At 38.7% G+C, this 18,334-nt stretch overlaps 1 protein-coding gene across 1 annotated transcript in view; it reads right to left on the minus strand.

Moving 5' to 3' along the window:
* ADGRL3 (adhesion G protein-coupled receptor L3) overlaps positions 1-18,334 on the minus strand; it is a 575,448-nt gene that overhangs the window by 70,711 nt on the left and 486,403 nt on the right. Inside the window, exon 23 of the mRNA XM_063294636.1 lies at positions 13,493-13,618. Coding sequence (XP_063150706.1) covers positions 13,493-13,618 — 126 coding nt within the window. The remainder of the gene's footprint in view (positions 1-13,492; positions 13,619-18,334) is intronic.

Genomic DNA, 18,334 nt, shown 5'->3' on the forward strand with positions numbered 1-18,334 from the left:
TCAAGCAGAGGATCCATAGGAAACAATGACCTGCTTCTTCCTTTCTGTGGCGATGGCTTCTGGCAGTGCAGGAAGTAAGCAAGGTGTTTTGATTTTCTCTCTGAAATCGTTCACACTGAGCAAAGAGCTCCTTGCATTTCCTAGAGCAAGGGCGGATAATCTGCAGCTCACATGTGTGCCCTCCAGAGCCGCCCAGAGTGGACAAGGTTGAAAGTCTTGGACTTTTTTTCTGACTTGGGGGAACCAAGTGGGTTAAACCTATGAGATGCACTCATAGTACCACTTAACACCTTCTATTCAAGAGGGTCACTTGTTCCTATCCAAGAGTGTTATGGGGTCAAACAGGTATCTTAAGGTTTAAGACACAATCTCCACTCCTTAAAATCCACCAAAAATGCCCCCCAAAGAAGAGTTTATTGTTTCAGCCCCACTCACTCTAACAACACAACTTTATGAACCCTGCTTCTTTGGCCCTTAAGCAAGGTAAAAAGTCATAAAGTAGACTCCAAGCCAGAAGGTTGCCCAATGCTGTGCTAAAGTGTAAATAAATCCAACTAATCCAGCATCCTCTTTCCAAATTGGAAACCTGCAAGCAGTACCAGTGCCAATGCAGGGGAGCATTAAGGTGTTGGATTAGGAGAAGATTCTGGGTTCTACTCTATCCTCAGCCACAGAAAATCCCTGTGTTGGTGCATCTCTCTCAACCCAACCTACCTCACTGGGACATCGTTGTGGGGAAAGATAACAGGGGGAGGAAGTGCTATTTATGGTGCCTTGAGCTCCTGAGTAAAAATCAGTAAATAAATAAAATCAGATGCATTCCCCACTCAGTTAATGTCATGAACACATAATACTCAGCCTCTCCAATGTTCAGGCTCTGTCACTAGGGAAGTTAAGTGATATTTGTTGTATACAAGTATCTGAGGGAACTGTATATAAATGTATGATAAATGTATAGCCCATTATATTCAATCTCCAATTCTAGAAATGTAATGAGGAGAAACATGCCATACGTGATGCTCTATGTCTAAGATATTCTGGCAGAAATTTAATGCTGCAATTTGGATTATATTTTTCGCTAGCTACATTACTATTTCACTTCCTGTAATAAGTCTCAACTTTTTTTGTATACCTCTTTTGGCACTAAGTTCTGTTAATGAAATATAATACGTGCATACATGTAAACACTTTCAGTGAAATCAAAAATTCTCAAGATGAACCCAAAGGACAACTTAATTTTGGTACTTTTTATTCCACCCTTCAAACAAAGGTAAGATGTATGCCTGGTGAGAAACTTGAATACTTGTAAATTTAAATCCCAGCTTTCCTCCAAGGTAATTATACTTTATGTGATCTATTCCTTAAAAAATAAGAGGGGAAAAACCCACAAAGCAATCACAAGTGGCCTGAAGACAAGCACCCCCATCTGATAGTGGCTCAACCACCACCCTGCCCCAAAGCCTAGGAGAGCCATGTCTTTAATAGTTTCCTGAAAGTTATCAGGGTGCGTCATCTGGATCTTGGTACGTGTGTGTCTCATTCCAGAGGACAGGTGCCACCACAGAGAAAGCATGTTTCCGCGGTCCTGCTAGATGACATTGTTTAATCAACAGGACCCAAAACATGTCTGCTTTGCCAGATCTCATTGGACAGACAGAAACAACTGAAGGCAGGCAGTCCTTCAAGGAAGGGCTTTATAGGTGATAATCAACATTTTCAATTGTACCAGGAAGAAAATTGATAACCAGTTAATCTTGTGGAACATTTTGGTACTTTTTATTCCACCCTTCAAACAAAGGTAAGATATATGCCTGGGCAGCATAATGAAGCCTGCCCATCACTGCCTGTGCCACTGCATTCTGGCTAGCTGTAGCTTCCAGGTAATCTTCAAGGGTAGCCCATTGTAGAGTGCATTACAGTAATCCATTCATGAGTGGCTAAGGCATGATGGGCCTTCCAGGCCAGGAAAGGGCGTGACTGCTACACTAGATATACCTGCACAAACACCCTCTGGGCCACAGCTACCATCTGCTCCAAGCATGAGCTGTGAGTCCAAGACAACCCCCAGATTGCCCACCATTCTTGGATGAGGAAGTGCAACCCATTCAAGACCAAAGATGGAAGATCTCCAGACCCAGGGAGCCCAAATATCTGCAGCCACTCATTCTTGTTAAGACTGAGCTTGAGTCTGTTCCTCCCCATCCAGACCTGGATGGCCTCCAGACTTTGGGACAAGACCTTGACAGCATCCCTTGGTTGGCCAAGGACCCAGATGTATAATTGTTTATCATCAGTATAGTGATGTTATCCAACCTCAAGCTATCCACAAAGAAAGGATTCACTACCCTGGCCCCGGCTCTGCCATAGGTCATCAACAAGCACAACTAATGCTGTTGAAACATGCCAATGTGAGTAGATTAATAAGTACCGCTTCGGCGGGCAGGTAACGGCGTTCCGTGTAGTCATGCTGGCCACATGACCACGGAAGTGTCTTCAGACAACGCCGGCTCTTCGGCTTTGAAACGGAGATGAGCACCGCCCCCTAGAGTCGGACACGACTGGACTTAATGTCAGGGGAAACCTTTACCTTTACCTTTTTAAGATATTGGAGCTAGGATTAGAACTGGTTAAACTTGGAGGAATAGAATAGGAAGGACAAGAGACCTCTTCCAGAAAATTAGAAACATTGGAGGTAAATTCCAGGCAAAAATGGGTATGATCAAAAACAAAGATGGCAAGGACCTAACAGAAGAAGAAGAGATCAAGAAACGGTGGCAAGAATATACAGAAGACCTGTATAGGAAGGATAACAATATCGGGGATAGCTTTGACGGTGTGGTCAGTGAGCTAGAGCCAGACATCCTGAAGCTTGAGTGGGCCTTAAGAAACATTGCTAATAACAAGGCAGCAGGAGACGACGGCATCCCAGCTGAACTGTTCAAAATCTTGCAAGATGATGCTGTCAAGGTAATGCATGCTATATGCCAGCAAATTTGGAAAACACAAGAATGGCCATCAGATTGGAAAAAATCAACTTATATCCCCATACCAAAAAAGGGAAACACTAAAGAATGTTCAAACTATCGAACAGTGGCACTCATTTCACATGCCAGTAAGGTAATGCTCAAGATCCTGCAAGGTAGACTTCAGCAGTTCATGGAGCGAGAATTGCCAGATGTACAAGCTTGGTTTAGAAAAGGCAGAGGAACTAGGGACCAAATTGCCAATATCCGCTGGATAATGGAAAAAGCCAGGGAGTTTCAGAAAAACATCTATTTCTGTTTTATTGACTATTCTAAAGCCTTTGACTGTGTGGACCATAACAAATTGTGGCAAGTTCTTAGTGGTATGGGGATACCAAGTCATCTTGTATGCCTCCTGAAGAATCTGTATAACGACCAAGTAGCAACAGTAAGAACAGACCACGGAACAACGGACTGGTTTAAGACTGGGAAAGGAGTACGGCAGGGCTGTATACTCTCACCCTACCTATTCAACTTGTATGCAGTACACATCATGCGACAAGCTGGCCTTGAGGAATCCAAGGCTGGAGTTAAAATCTCTGGAAGAAACATTAACAATCTCAGATATGCAGATGATACCACTTTGATGGCTAAAAGCGAAGAGGAACTGAGGAGCCTTATGATGAAGGTGAAAGAAGGAAGTGCAAAAGCTGGCTTGCAGCTAAACCTCAAAAAAACCAAGATTATGGCAACCAGCTTGATTGATAACTGGCAAATAGAGGGAGAAAATGTAGAAGCAGTGAAAGACTTTGTATTCCTAGGTGCAAAGATTACTGCAGATGCTGACTGCAGTCAGGAAATCAGAAGACACTTAATCCTTGGGAGAAGAGCAATGACAAATCTAGATAAAATAGTTAAGAGCAGAGACATCACACTGACAACAAAGGCCCGCATAGTTAAAGCAATGGTGTTCCCTGTAGTAACATATGGCTGCGAGAGCTGGACCATAAGGAAGGCTGAGCGAAGGAAGATAGATGCTTTTGAACTGTGGTGTTGGAGGAAAATTCTGAGAGTGCCCTGGACTGCAAGAAGATCAAACCAGTCCATCCTCCAGGAAATAAAGCCAGACTGCTCACTTGAGGGAATGGTATTAAAGGCAAAACTGAAATACTTTGGCCACATAATGGGAAGACAGGACACCCTGGAGAAGATGCTGATGCTAGGGAGAGTGGAGGGCAAAAGGAAGAGGGGCCGACCAAGGGCAAGGTGGATGGATGATATTCTAGAGGTGACGGACTCGTCCCTGGGGGAGCTGGGGGTGTTGACGACCGACAGGAAGCTCTGGCGTGGGCTGGTCCATGAAGTCACGAAGAGTCGGAAGCGACTAAACGAATAAACAACAACAAAACTTGGAGGAGAACCATTAAAAAAATTAAGTGACATTTGCTTAAAGATGCTTTATTATCAGTCTCCAATAAAATAAATTAACAGATTTTTTTAAACCAGTCAACTGGAAATCCACCAGACTGTGAGCCTTTTCCAAATTAGTAGATTTAATACTGAAATTTCTCTATGGAGAGGCATTCATTCCTAATTCTGATGACACCAAAATGATGAAAGCTGCAATGGGGTTTCATGATGTAAGTTCAGCACTTTCAGACTTCGGAACGTCATATGTAAGTACGTAAGGGGAGAGTTTGGTTGTCATGCATGTTTCATTATTTACTCCCCTTGCCCCTTCCCTGCAGATACCGATAGCTCTCTGTCAGCCAAGGGGATGGCTCACTGGTTTTAAAAAAGGCCATAAAACACACTTTTTAAAATGGGCTTTTAACTGATTGTTTTCAATTGTTGATTTTAATTAACTGGTTTTAATTTTGAGACTTTGACAGCAGCAAAACCAGTTTAATAAATATCATTCATGCATAGAAAGGTAAAATTAGATCAGCATTACTGCTAAAAAACTATTATATATAATTTAGTAAAATATCAGTGTCAGAAGTTATTTCTTTATGAAGATATTATTTCTTCATGAAGATAATAGTTTTGCAGGAATAAATTATAGAAATAATGATTATTTATAATTATAATCTCTACATATATGCAGTTAGCTTTTTACATTAGGAATAGACAATAATGTAATTTCAGTCATCCAGGAATGTGAAGATGGAGGACTATTCCAGGGTAAAAAAAAACTTTGATTCAAGTTACCTGCCATATGGTCAACCTATATATGTTATATGATATATGAAGAACCAGTGTGGTGTGGTGTTTAAAGTACTGGCCTAGGACCCAGGTTCATGTGCACCCTTAGCCATGGAAGTTCACTGGGTTCGGATCAACTGCTGTATCTCAGCTCAACCTACCCAACATGGTGGTTGCAGGAAGAGATGTCATGTTTACTGCCTAAAACTCCTGGAGAAAATGATGTAAATTACACAAATGGGTCTATAATAACCCTGCATGCCATAACTAACTGTTGCAAACCATTTCATTAATCTGTGCAGGAAACAAATGTCAATTATAGCCTAGAGATAAAATGTTGCTGTAGTACTCCAACACAAAGCTCATTTTTTCCTCTGCAGAAATTTCAAACCAAATTAAGAATATAATTTTTCATTGCTACAGAAACTTGTAAAGTTGCCAAACAGTTCTGGTGTCAAGATAAAAAATAACATGCAGTAAATAAAATATTACAGGTTCCTTCTTGACAGATGCCTGGGCCTTGAAAATTCTCAACACTTCTCTGCTACCTCCTTAGTGTAATCTAGAAAAATCATGATGAGATTCATTCACACCCCACATGAGCACCTTTCTATCACAGGTGGACTTCAAGAAACTCTTTTTCACTGTAAATTTGATAAACTTTACAAGGAAAGGGGTGGAACACAGAGAACACCTTTGATAAGATAGTATGTCACACAGCATTTTTTATATACAAGAGTCTAGATGGCTTTGTCTAACCTTCCAAATTTGCAATCTGAAATGACAAAGATGAGGTTCCAATGTAGTATTTTTAGCCTCCAAATTCTGATTAAGCTCTTCTAATTTTGCTACGTACGTGTCAGCACAAACACCCCTCCCATTCTTCCACTTGTGAAATCCTTGGCCAAAAGTCCTTTCACAAGATATAAATGACCTTTAAATTATTTTATGGTTATGAATAACATTCGCTCTTTTCAACTGCTTTATCTGTTCTTAGTATTTTTAAAAGGAGTGTTTTTTATGTATTTGTCACTATTGTCCACTCTGCATTTTTAACAATAAGGTAAGGGACATCCATTTAATTAATAAACAATTAATTCAGATTAATAAGTAATCTGAATAAGAAACTTTACAAAACAGGTAAAAGCCAATCACATATGCAGGGGTACAAATTACTTAGATAAAGGCCTTGGAAAATTTAAAAGAAAAAGAACAATGTCTGAGGAGTACCGATATTGGTGCTTTACAAACCTATCAGTATCAGAGTTGAATTTGACTTGAAGGCAGCTTTGGCTTTTTTTAATTGCCACTGAAAGTATGTTCTCCAGGGTCTTCCCTAGCAGTCCCTGGTATCCAGGGCATTGGGTGGACAGCCAGCAGACCAAATCTTTAAGTAGTGGGACCCATCTGGAAGAAGATGCTCTTTAAAGCATCCTGAGCTGTTAGGATTTCATGCATCACAACCAACACTTTAAATCTTGCTCAGAAATCTGCTATTAATCAGTGGAACCAGTATTATGTGATACTATTTCACAGAAGTCCATTAAAGGCCAAAACAACAAAATGTGCATCGTGACATAACAACACAACTCTGCCCTTTAATACCTGTGTCATGATGTCACATGCATGTACAGTATGTAATTTGTGTTGCTTTGCTGCAAAGCATGTTTTATCACTTGCTCCCCCCTGAAGATGCCTTTGCATTGTTTCCTAAGTAAAGATGAAGAAAGAAAATTCCCTATGCATTTTAATTCAAAAGTAAATTGGCAAACCACTTTCTTGAATCTGTTTCTGTACTTTACCAACTAAAAACCTGAATATTGAATGATAAGTGCCAGGACAGTGGAGAGATGGGTCTCCAGGGTGGTGCCCATGAGCCAGGGCCACAACTAGGGGGGGCAAGTAGGGCATGTGCTCCGGGTGCCGTGCTAGTGGGGCGCCAAAATGAGCACTGGGAGGGGCGCCAAAATGAGTGTTGGGGGGTGCCAAAATGGGCATGGAATCCATGTTTGCCCCGGGTGACACATCCTAGTTGCGGCCCTGCCATGAGCACAAGTCCTTCTTTGTGAGAATATGAGATCAGGAAAGTAGCTAGCATGAAGCTTCTCTCAGCACTCTGCACCAAGGTTCTTGCGGGCGAAGGCTGACAAAAGCTTTAATATACCCCTTCCCCCTTCTGCAATTGGAAGACTGTATAAAGAAATAGCCCCTGTTTGCAGGAGAAGAGGAGAGACGAGCAAGCCAGAGAGGCAGTGGCAGAGCAAATGTTAGCAAAACAGCAGAAGGTAAGCACTGTAGGTTCAGTTTGGGGATGGGGGAGGGAAGGCAATTCCTGTAAGCAGGCTTTTTTATTACAAAAAGTTTTGCACAACTGAATGTTCAATCTTGTTTGTTCTTAAACATTTTTCCTAAAGTTGCTTAACTTACCCATGTATTCTACTCTACTTCTATACCACTAGTCTTATTGCTTATAATCCAATGTCCTATTTTACTTCCTAACCAATAACTTACATCTTACACTGTGCTTTCTGTCCTATACTTATTGCAGCCTATCTTTTTTTCACAGCCAAAACCTGCTTCAAGGCCACACAGTGTGGACAAGCTAGAATGTGCTATGCAGTGCTTGGTCCTGGGGTCAGGTAGGATTTGGGGGATTTTCACAGACTCTCTTTTGCTGCTTACATCTGCTCTAGGCCTGAGGCTGTGTCCTTAGATACCTTCTTGAAATCTCAAAGGAGTGGCTAGTCTTTGGGTTGCTGTTCAACTTCAGTGCAGTGAGCTGTTTTCTGGAGCACTGCCAGTGCTCTAAGCTTAATACTCCGGAGAAACTGCCAGTGACTGAACTTCCGTTGAAAGCTCACGGTCCTCCGATGTTCTTGGGCCACTGCTGCCATTCTGGTGTCGCTCTCTCTCCTTCATTGCCGCTTCTGCTCTCCTCTGGTTCTTCAGGGCTTCAGCTCTCCACGTTTCCTTCTTTCTCTCTTCAGCTCACTTCCTTCCCAATAGCACAACATATTCTGGTGCAGTTGAGCCTTTTTTAAAGGGCAAGCTCAGAATTGCAAAATGCACCAGTGTTCTGTCTTTTTTTTTCTTTTTAAAAATATGTTGTGACTATATTAGCCTCTTCTGGAAGGACATTATATAAGAGATGGACAAGTTAAATCTGAGGTAGCTCTTGATGATTAATAACAGGAACAGAGAAAGAAATGAGGAACATGCCTCCTTTGAAAGGAACATAAAGAAGTTTGAATAGTTTCATGATATCCATCGTGAGGCAAGTTGGGAGAACAGTGGGCAAGAATCTGAGATCAGCACCTTGAAAGGCACAGCGAACTGTGAATAAGTTCAGGGGTATGCTATGAAAAAGGGACTGCAGCACTGGAAGTTGGACTATAGAATAACAGAAAAGCAACTGCTGTGGGAAGGCATCCTATTCAACTCTCCAAGCAGAAACACCAAAAAGGGAAGATTTCTAGCAGAGAGAGAACGAAAAGACGAAAGAGTCACTTTCCTATTTACAACCAATTTTCCCCTTTCTCTAACACTTGACCATTCATCTAGGCCATTATGGACACTTTCAGATGACAGACTGTTCCATTATCCTTTTTTAAAAAAATTTCAGAATTAGAATGAGCCAGAGCTGTTCTCACCATCTCACTCACCAGGTCACTAGAAGCATTTCTATTATGGCTAAACTGATCAGATCTGATAGCTGATCATAAAGTCCCATTCCTGCCCAATAAGGTAAGCAGACACGTCTCAGCTATTCAGTGCTCCCCTACTGGCCAGGAATGGAGTACCTCATCTTCTCCGTTTTATGCTGATAAACAAATCCCTTCCCTGAAAAAGAAAGTAAATTGAGTATCTCATCTTTCTATAATGGTGGCATATCTCCTAACACAGCAATCCTGTATTTTTTTACCCAGCCCTACTGCCCTGCCTAAGGAACTGTGGTGGTCCCAGTACTGTGTGTTCTATTATTACACACACACACACACACACACACACATGTGCGCGCGCACAGACACTACACAACCTTTGACTGTGGGCCTCCTCAATTTGTCTGCCTCTGTGTATCTGAATACATTAAAAAGAGTTTTCATACTATGTAGAAAAACATATGCAAATGATAGAACTGAGGATCAGATAATTAGGGATCCTCAATAGCATTAATTATTCAACATTAACAGTGATTGAACTATGCTATAATTTACAATTTCATCATGATTTTGAAGACATCACATTAAAAAAATCATGCAGATCATTATTTTTGTGCTGTTACTTGAAAGTACAATATCTATGATTTTTAGTTTGGTTCATGGACAATTGTGTTCTGTACTTTCATAGTTCTATCTTTTGTATGAGTTTGAGGATTTTCTCATAATAAAAAAATGAAATCATACTAATTTGAAATCATGTTTAAACCCAACTTGTATTTTTCCATGTCCATATAATGGGCTTCTTCATCTTTGGAATAGGTTGGCTGTGTTCAGAACTAATAGTAGCTAGTTTTTTCCCCATGCATACTGCAAACTTTGTTTTTCTAATTTGTTATATACAATATACTAGACAACCTGTGACCTGTTGGGTCATTGTTTCAGAGATATTTCCTTACCAGATTCCTCAATGCCTTCAACAATGGCAGAGCTTTTAATGTATAGTACTACCTTTACTGGAACAGTTCTTAAAAATTCAGGGAGATATTCAGAGATGCATCTGGCTTCAAAATAGCCCATGTCATTCATATTGAAGTGTATAGCCCAGTCAAACATCAGGAGTTGACCACAGGAAATGTTTTATGACATTTTTTATTGTCATAGAATGTTTATGATAATTTTATGTCATAATTTTTTTAAAAAAATTGCCAAATTTCAATTCCATGGGAGTCATGGATCCCAGATTTTGGACGCATTCTGTAAGTTACCCTATTTGAGGTACCTTGGTTCAAAAACTGTTGCCCTACAATGCACCATTTCACCCAATTAAGGTTACACACAGACAAACAGGACAGTTTTAGCAGTATGTAGATACACACACTGACACACACATATATATTTATCAGTTAAAAAAAACACTGAAAAGTTGAAAAAACATACATTAAAAGTAATGCTCAAATTAATTAACATCTTGCTTTCTTAATTTAATTTCTGGATGGCAGATTGGGATTTATTGGGATGAGAAAATAGCAAGAGGTTTACTTGTAAGGGACAGACAAGTTCATGGCTGTAAGACGTAGACTGGAGATGGTGAAGTATACTTTTTGTCTCTTGATAATTTGGTCCTATTTTTTTCTATATATTGCTGTATTAGGGTAGTGAGGAAATTGGGGTGTGTGTATGTTTATAACTTGTTCTGGTTTTTTTTTGTATTAAACATGTATTTTACTGCCAATGTTGCTGTTAACTACAACTGACAAAATACTTTGTTTTACAGGTAGTCCTTGCTTAACGACCACAATTGGGACTGGCAACTCCATCGCTAAGTGAGACATCATGTGACAAATTGACTGACTTATGACCTCACTTCCACCACAGTCATTAAGCAAATCACCCATGGTTGTTAAGCAAGACATCATGTGACTCTGACTTGCAATTTTACTGCTGGCTTCTCCATTGACTCTGCTTGTCAGAGGCTGGCTGTGAAGCGCACAAATGGTGACCATGTGACACTGCAACAGTTGTAAGCACCCTCAGGATGCAAAGTGCCCGAATCTTGATCATGTGACTGCAGGGATGCTGTGATGGTTGTAAGTGCAAGATTGGTTGTAAAGTTAATTTTTCAGCACCGTTATAAGTTTTGATGATTGCTAAACAGGGCAGTCATTAAGCAATGACAAACTGTATTTGGCATATTTGATACACCTTTTTTTAACCTGCCTCCTTTTCACTTCGGCTAGAAAGAGAAACTAGCAGAACCCTTTTTGGTTCACCATTATTTTAAAGTTCAACCATTTTACTGGTTTACCGGTGGACCTCTTAAAAAAAACCCAGCTCTAGTGTTTTACCAATCCACTGATTTCAGGGTCTGTGTGTGTGTGTGTGTGTGTGTGTGTGTGTGTGGGTAAAGTTCAGTCCTCTCTGACCATCTATCACTTGGCTTAACCACTGGTATACCTGCTGTACATGCAGAATAGGTGAACCAGTCACGTATTGAAGATCTCCATGGAACCCATGTAATTTTTGAGTTCTGCCTTACGAAGTACTGTGGGGGTCAGGCTTTATGTGAGTTTGTCCCTCTCCTTGTACACAGACACCCCAAAAATGGTTGTGGAGGCTGTGACCAGCGAGCAGAAAGGCATGTGTGTGCCAGGAACTCCACAAATGACCAAGAGGAAGACAAACTGCCTCAGTAAAATTAAGTGCAGATGTAAGTTGGAAAACATTACATTTGAAGCAGATGAGGTAAGGAAACTCAATTGCAAGCTGCCTCCATGCTGGGACAGGATGAGATAAAGCTGATGTGATCTGTTCAAGCCCTCTCAGTGAGACTGCCTGTGGTTAACTGTGTAGAAGAGCCCAAAATCACACTGATCTTATTTTATTAATTAATTATTATTTTTTACATGGCCTGATTCCCAGTGACTGTAGGCGGGTGATCTTGAACAAGCATGAGCCAAAGTATGATAAGCCCTAGAGACTTTCTGAGACATGGTGGAATTTTTGAGTGCCAGAGCAATAGTGGAGGGCCTCCTGTACCTTTGCAATCTGTGGCTTTCATGGCTTATATTCAGTGATTTGCTTTCAACCGTGATGAGCAATTGCAGTAAGCCTTTTTGGTAAAAGCCTAATAGTGTTTGAAGATCCTATCCATGGACTCAGACAGATTACCCAAGCTTTGTCTTGAAGAGCAGATGCATAATATGCCTTCTCATGCTTGGGTTGCCTGACTTATCAATACCATTTCACAATATGGATTTTCAATTCATTTTCCAGTCCAATCAGATTTGAAGGCCAAGAAAAGCTTCAGACAAAGGGTTTTGGATGTGGCTGCCCAAGAGGATATAGCATCCCTAAAACTTGTCAAGTCCTTGAAGTGGCTGGCCCAACACAAATCAGTCCTACAATTAGAAAAGTATTTAACAATTTTTTTGCCCCAATATCTCAGAAGAGCTTTTACTAGAGCTTGTTTCGACCAATTAGACTCAATGGTATGATTTGGGAGGTTCCAAGGAGTTCCATACAAAGAAAGATTATGTATTTGTGGTGCCCCAGCTGTTGAAGATACCACCCATATCTTATTTGACTGCAAATTATACTCTTTAGAAAGGACTGACCACTTAGATTTATATTTAAAAAACAAAAAATACTGGTGCAGCCAGCAGAAACTTCCTTATTTTTTTCAGGGTAAGAACCAGCTCCTTACCAGCAAGACTGCACTCTTCATATCAAAGGCAGTCTTAAAGAGGACAGATTACTCAGATCAGATTGGAGTTGACTGTAGGGGTGATGGATCGATATGAATTTGTATTACACTTCTATTTGCATCTACTCGTTTTTACATGTATGTTTATAATGGCTTTTATTTTATTTTATTTCATATTTGATATGTTCAAAAGACTAAATCAATAAAGTATCTATCTATCTAATAGTGTTTGCAGATACCCATCATGTGTCCTTCCCCAAGACACCTAAGACAACACTGCAATCACATGAAGGAAAAGGTTAGTACTGCAGATCAGGACCTTCAGGGTCATAAGAGCAAGACTAAGGGAGACCCAGCTACAGGGACTCATTGTTAACTGCATCTTGCTTATTCTTGTTCTCTTCTCCTTCCAAGTATTTGTTAATATTTCTAGTTATGTAGGAGAAAAAGATAGTTGTATATCATCAAAAGTGCTAAGATGTGGCCATCAAAGAGAAATGGAGGGGATTAATGGGATCCGTGTCTAGGCATGCATGATAGGCACAAATAATGGGACTCCTGGCCAAAATCGATGAGCTTTTGAAAGTTCTGAACAGGCCATGATGACAAACTATGCTTTTAAGGCTGTATTTTTATAATATTTTCTGTATATTTTTTTCTGTTAGCCATGTTGAACACTTTTTTTCAGAGCTAACAATGGAATGCAACTCCAATTAATAACAATGGGCAAGTAATTTTTCCCAATATAGAAATTTGGGGCAGAATCTGACATGCAGAGATGTCATCAAGTGAAAATCTCATATTTCATAAATACCATCCAGCCCATCTTCCTTTGTCAATTATTGCGCAGATATAACCAAACTGCTATAGAAACTGAACTGAAAAGAACTATGATAATTATGACTGAATAGTTAATTATTTGGGCAAGGTAACAAATTGTTCAACTTAAAAATATTTTTTACCTGTGACCCTGTGGAGTATCGTCCAGGAGTTCGTGACCCAGAAGTTTTTCCTGAGCCGATGGAGTTTTCTGTACTTTTTCCACTACAACAATGTGTACGCAGGCATTTCCCATATTCTTTACGTACCTAACAAATTAAATTGTGATATTTATTAGCAGGAAACCCATTCTTCAATTTTGAAAACTGATTTTGTGTGTGCATATATTGGGAAATTGGTTAAACTATAACTGTTTCTAAATATCTATTAGACCTGCTAATGTTATATTTTAAAAGATATAGTAATTGCTATGAAGATATTCAATAAAAAATTCAGACTTATCAAGGAGTAATGAGAAATAAGATTAGGGTGGGAGTTTTTTTGTTTTTTGTTTTGTTACTGGGGATACAAAAGGGAAGTCTATCCACCTAATTCAGAAATTTCCATTTTCCTCTGCCTGTATGCTCTCCACCTTTGCATTTTTGGTACATTCATTTAAAATAATATCACCTTTTAACACAAATAGGTCCAAGATGACTGAATTTTTTAAAACTTTAAAATGTAAATCAGCTAAGATAAGAGCATGAGAAAACAAAAAGCAGAGCAAATCTATTTAAAACCTCTTCAAAATGGAGTAGAATAGAATAGTATACCCTATCCAGGGCTATATAGATCAGAAAAAAATGTAATCAGTATCAGTGTCACCTGTATTTCCTGGAAACTCTATTTCATTCAATTTCTCAGCAATTTTTTTTAATATAGACACTAAAATCTGCAATTGCTGATTTTACATTTTTAATCAATTTACATGAAAAACCTCTATATTCTATTAATTGTTAAGTCAGTATTTATTTGCTTTTAGCCAGAGTCCACTAAAATATAAATATATAAATACAGGAAGAAAACCAGAGTATAAATTGCACAATAAAGAAAAAAAAAACCCTTAAATACATTTTTCTATTATAATTTTAGTATTTGTTTTAATTTTTGAACATTGTCTTTTAGTTGCTCTTTGAATTTTCAATATCAATAGAAAAGTGGGATATAAATTCAACCAATCAATCCTTAATAAATAAATCAATTGTAGTCCCAGACCAAAAAGAAAAAAAACTTTCTGGCTACCACATTAAAGCAAACTGTACAAAATGATTCTCATCCACTTTTAACTCAAGTTCCATGCCATGGGGCCATTTCACTGGTGACGAAAGTGTGACGAGAAATTTATTTTTGGATTGAGATAGATGATAGATAGACAGACAGACAGATAATAGATAAGAAATAACACAAAATTGCTTTAAATGCAGTTGTGATCAGTCAAAGACAGATTAAGGATCCCACATCTACAAGTGCAGAAGCATTAGGGTTAAGGTTAAGATTTAGGGCTTAGTTGGCCTAAGAATGATAATGGGCTTGATTAAAAGAGTTTCAGCTGAATTTTGTGCTGGTTGGAGATAGTAACTCAGAAGGACAATGTAAGGACTTTATTTATTGGTTTATTAGTACCCTGCCTTTCTTTTGCTGTAATATGCAAGGCAATTTATGATAAACAACTTGTGCCCAGTATGAGGGTGTGACAGAGTAGCTCAGTTAAAAAAACCAGGAAGTCTATCACCCAGGAATTTCATTACTTTCATTCTCTATATTCCAATGATCAGGTTATGATTATACCTATCAACTGAGACCTAATAAGAAATCCATAACTGAAATACAGCAATGAAAAGGCAGAATTTCTTCAAAAAGAACATGAACAATAGAAAGGGAGGAGGAGTTGCACTGATTATTAAGAAATATCCTCAGCTTCTTAGAATTGCAGACCAAGAGAAGATGGGTAGCTAGATACTGATGGCATAATCAGATGCTTACAAGAACTCAAAGAAGCAACTACTGACAGCCATTCCTGGCAAAATAATGTCCATGAGATAACAAAGAGTCAGAAGCAGCTATATATTGCTATTAAGCTAAATATACTAATCATTTTTAATTCACCGTATTCCTAGAGAATGTGCTTGCTTGTCTAAGATTGGAAGGCTCCTTCTTCCCACTCAGATCAAGGATCCATACTGTATAATGCTCTCTCTTCAGTGGTGGCAAGACACCTTCTCCCAGAAAGCCTGTATACCTATTTACTCACTTTCCAAAGTATAATGCTTCAGATTCTGGAGGTACTATTTACCTATTTTGCATTAATTTTCTTAATTGGACTTTAAAGATTATTGAAGAGGGAAATATTTAGCTGGCCTATATTGTATGTTGGCATCTGAATCCCATCTAGAATGTGCCCTCTGTGTCATTTGATGTATTTTATTGGTAGATTTTTTAAGGATGCCTGAAGGATTTAATTGGCCCCTTCTAAAAAGGTTAGATTTGTGCCAAGTGTAACAGCAAATTCCAAACAAATGTTCTACCTGGAAGTGTTCCAATTGTGTCCCAATCATTTCAGAAAGGTGCCCAAAGTGAAATGCCTAATTTTTGAGCCCAAAATAGAACAGTTTTGAATTTGAGTTTCTAGAATAGCATAGGAACATCTTCACTAAGGTCAAAACAACTGTCCTTGAACTAGCCTTCAGATCCTGTATTTTGCCATCAACACAAATTCTGCACAGAATAATTGGCTGGTTAAACTATTTTATTCTCATGCATAGTTTCTAATTTCTAGCATGAATGTGTGGATTTAATTTGGAAGCTGGCAATGATTAAACCTTGGTTTAGAATTCCTGTTATTATCCTTTCCCCAATACAGTATTTCTGGACCTGCTCAAGCAGATGATATCTCATAGTCTTCAATAGCTATAGGAAGCTGCTAGGGAATTCATTCAGAACTCTGAGATACAGCATGAGGACTATATTCACTTCTATTAGTTACTGGTAAGAACATAATTGGATCAGGGAGAACTTGCTGAAATTTAATCCAGACAAGTCAGAAGAGTAGGGTTATAGATCCTATGGTAAGATTACATTTCCTGAAGTCCACTTAATGAATCAGGTCTACAATCTAGATTAGATCCAAAACTGTTCCTAGAGCCCAGAGATGCTGGATATGATCATGAATGCCATTTCACAGCTTCAGGTTGTCTATCAAATGCACTTGAGGTTTACAAGATGGTACAACACTTTGTTCATATTCAATCCAAATGGACAAATTATTTCAGAACAAAGATGATTGGACAGATTTATCTAACACATATGGGTGGCAGCACACTTAAGGAAATCAGAAGAAATGGGGAAGAGACTGTCTAGGATATTTAAGGGGCACTTGCCATTGATAGCCTTATTCTCCATGGATTTGTTTAATTCCCTTTTAAAACTCTCTAAGTTGGTGGCTGTCACTCCATCTTCTGACAGTGAATTCCATGGGTTAACTATACACTATATAAAAATGACTTTTTTCCTTCATTCTGAACCTCCCATGTTCCACGTTCACTAATCATTTGTAAGTTCTACGACAGAGGAAAGGTTTCTGAACACTGCACGTAATTTTATACTCTCCCATCCCTTTTTCTAAGCAAAAAAGGGTCCAAGGTGATAAAAAGTTCAGAACTTATTTACACTTCTTTGTAAAATGAGGTGAACTCACTTTACTCCATATATACAGTAAGCTAATGGATCAGAGATGTCTGCAGGATATGGTAAAAATTGTCAAGATGGCAGCTATGATGGTGTAACGGAAGCTCTGCTCATTTTTTTAAAGTGCATTGCACACGTGACACGTGTGCAAGCAGGTGGAGCTTTGATCGCAACACTGCGACCACCATCTTGACTTTTTTTTAGCACATCATGTGCCTTGAAGACACCCTCATGGATTACATGAATATAATTAAGTACTTTTTAACATCCCCATCTTGGATTTTATATTTATATTTATATTTATATTTATATTTATATTTATATTTATATTTATATTTATATTTATATTTATATTTATATTTATATTGTTATTTAAGATTACTGTTTTTATTGTATTTTAACTTGTATTTGTTTTAGTCTTACTGTAAACCGCCCAGAGTCATGCTCGAGTGAGATGGGCAGTGACGAAATTTGACATATAAATAAGTAAGTAAGTAAGTAAGTAAGTAAAATATCCTTGACACATCAGCTTATATTTGGAGTAAGAAGAAAGAGTCTGTTGGCTGTGGTTTGGTGAGGTTCCTTTCTGAATTTGAGATAATAGCTTTACAAGACACCTACTTAGCAGGAGAGGATGGCCCAGTACAACTCCCTGGTTTTCAATGCTGGTACATCCCTGTCTCAGGGGGCTTATACATTCTTACTAAGGCAGAACTGCAACGACAGCATGAGAAATATAATGGGGAAAATCTGCCTCATATACTGGCCATGAAATTCAGATATAAAGATTTTGAGCTTGTACTGGTAAATGTTTATACTCCACCAAATACATCCTTTATTATAATTTTAACTATTGGATGTCTAGAAACAATGCTGGAAGAAATAATTACTTTGCATCCGAAACCGTAATTATTTTACTTGTGATTCTAATGCTAAACTAAGCCAATCTCTTCATGATTTTGCTCAACGTAGTGGACTCCCAAATGAATTTTTTGATAATCATCCACATTGGTATTCAAGAGGTAACAGAAGTAATACTGCTGGTTTAAACTTGGTATAGCTGATTTTTAAATTTTGGGAGGCAAGGATAATAATTATGTATACCCATACACCTTCCACTCGAGCAGTTTGTTAGATTTCATTTGCGTATCAAAAAGTAAAGCTGACCTTCTCAGAGATCATTGTCTATCCAAGAGGAGAAAGCGATCATCAGCCAGCAAGTGTGAAATTCCTAGGCCGTTCAAACTTAAGCATATAACATGGATTATAACTAACTTGGAGGTGAGCCAGAATAAAATAAA

Source organism: Candoia aspera, chromosome 2, assembly GCF_035149785.1.
Source record: "Candoia aspera isolate rCanAsp1 chromosome 2, rCanAsp1.hap2, whole genome shotgun sequence".
In the NCBI taxonomy this organism is placed as follows: Eukaryota; Metazoa; Chordata; class Lepidosauria; order Squamata; family Boidae; genus Candoia; species Candoia aspera.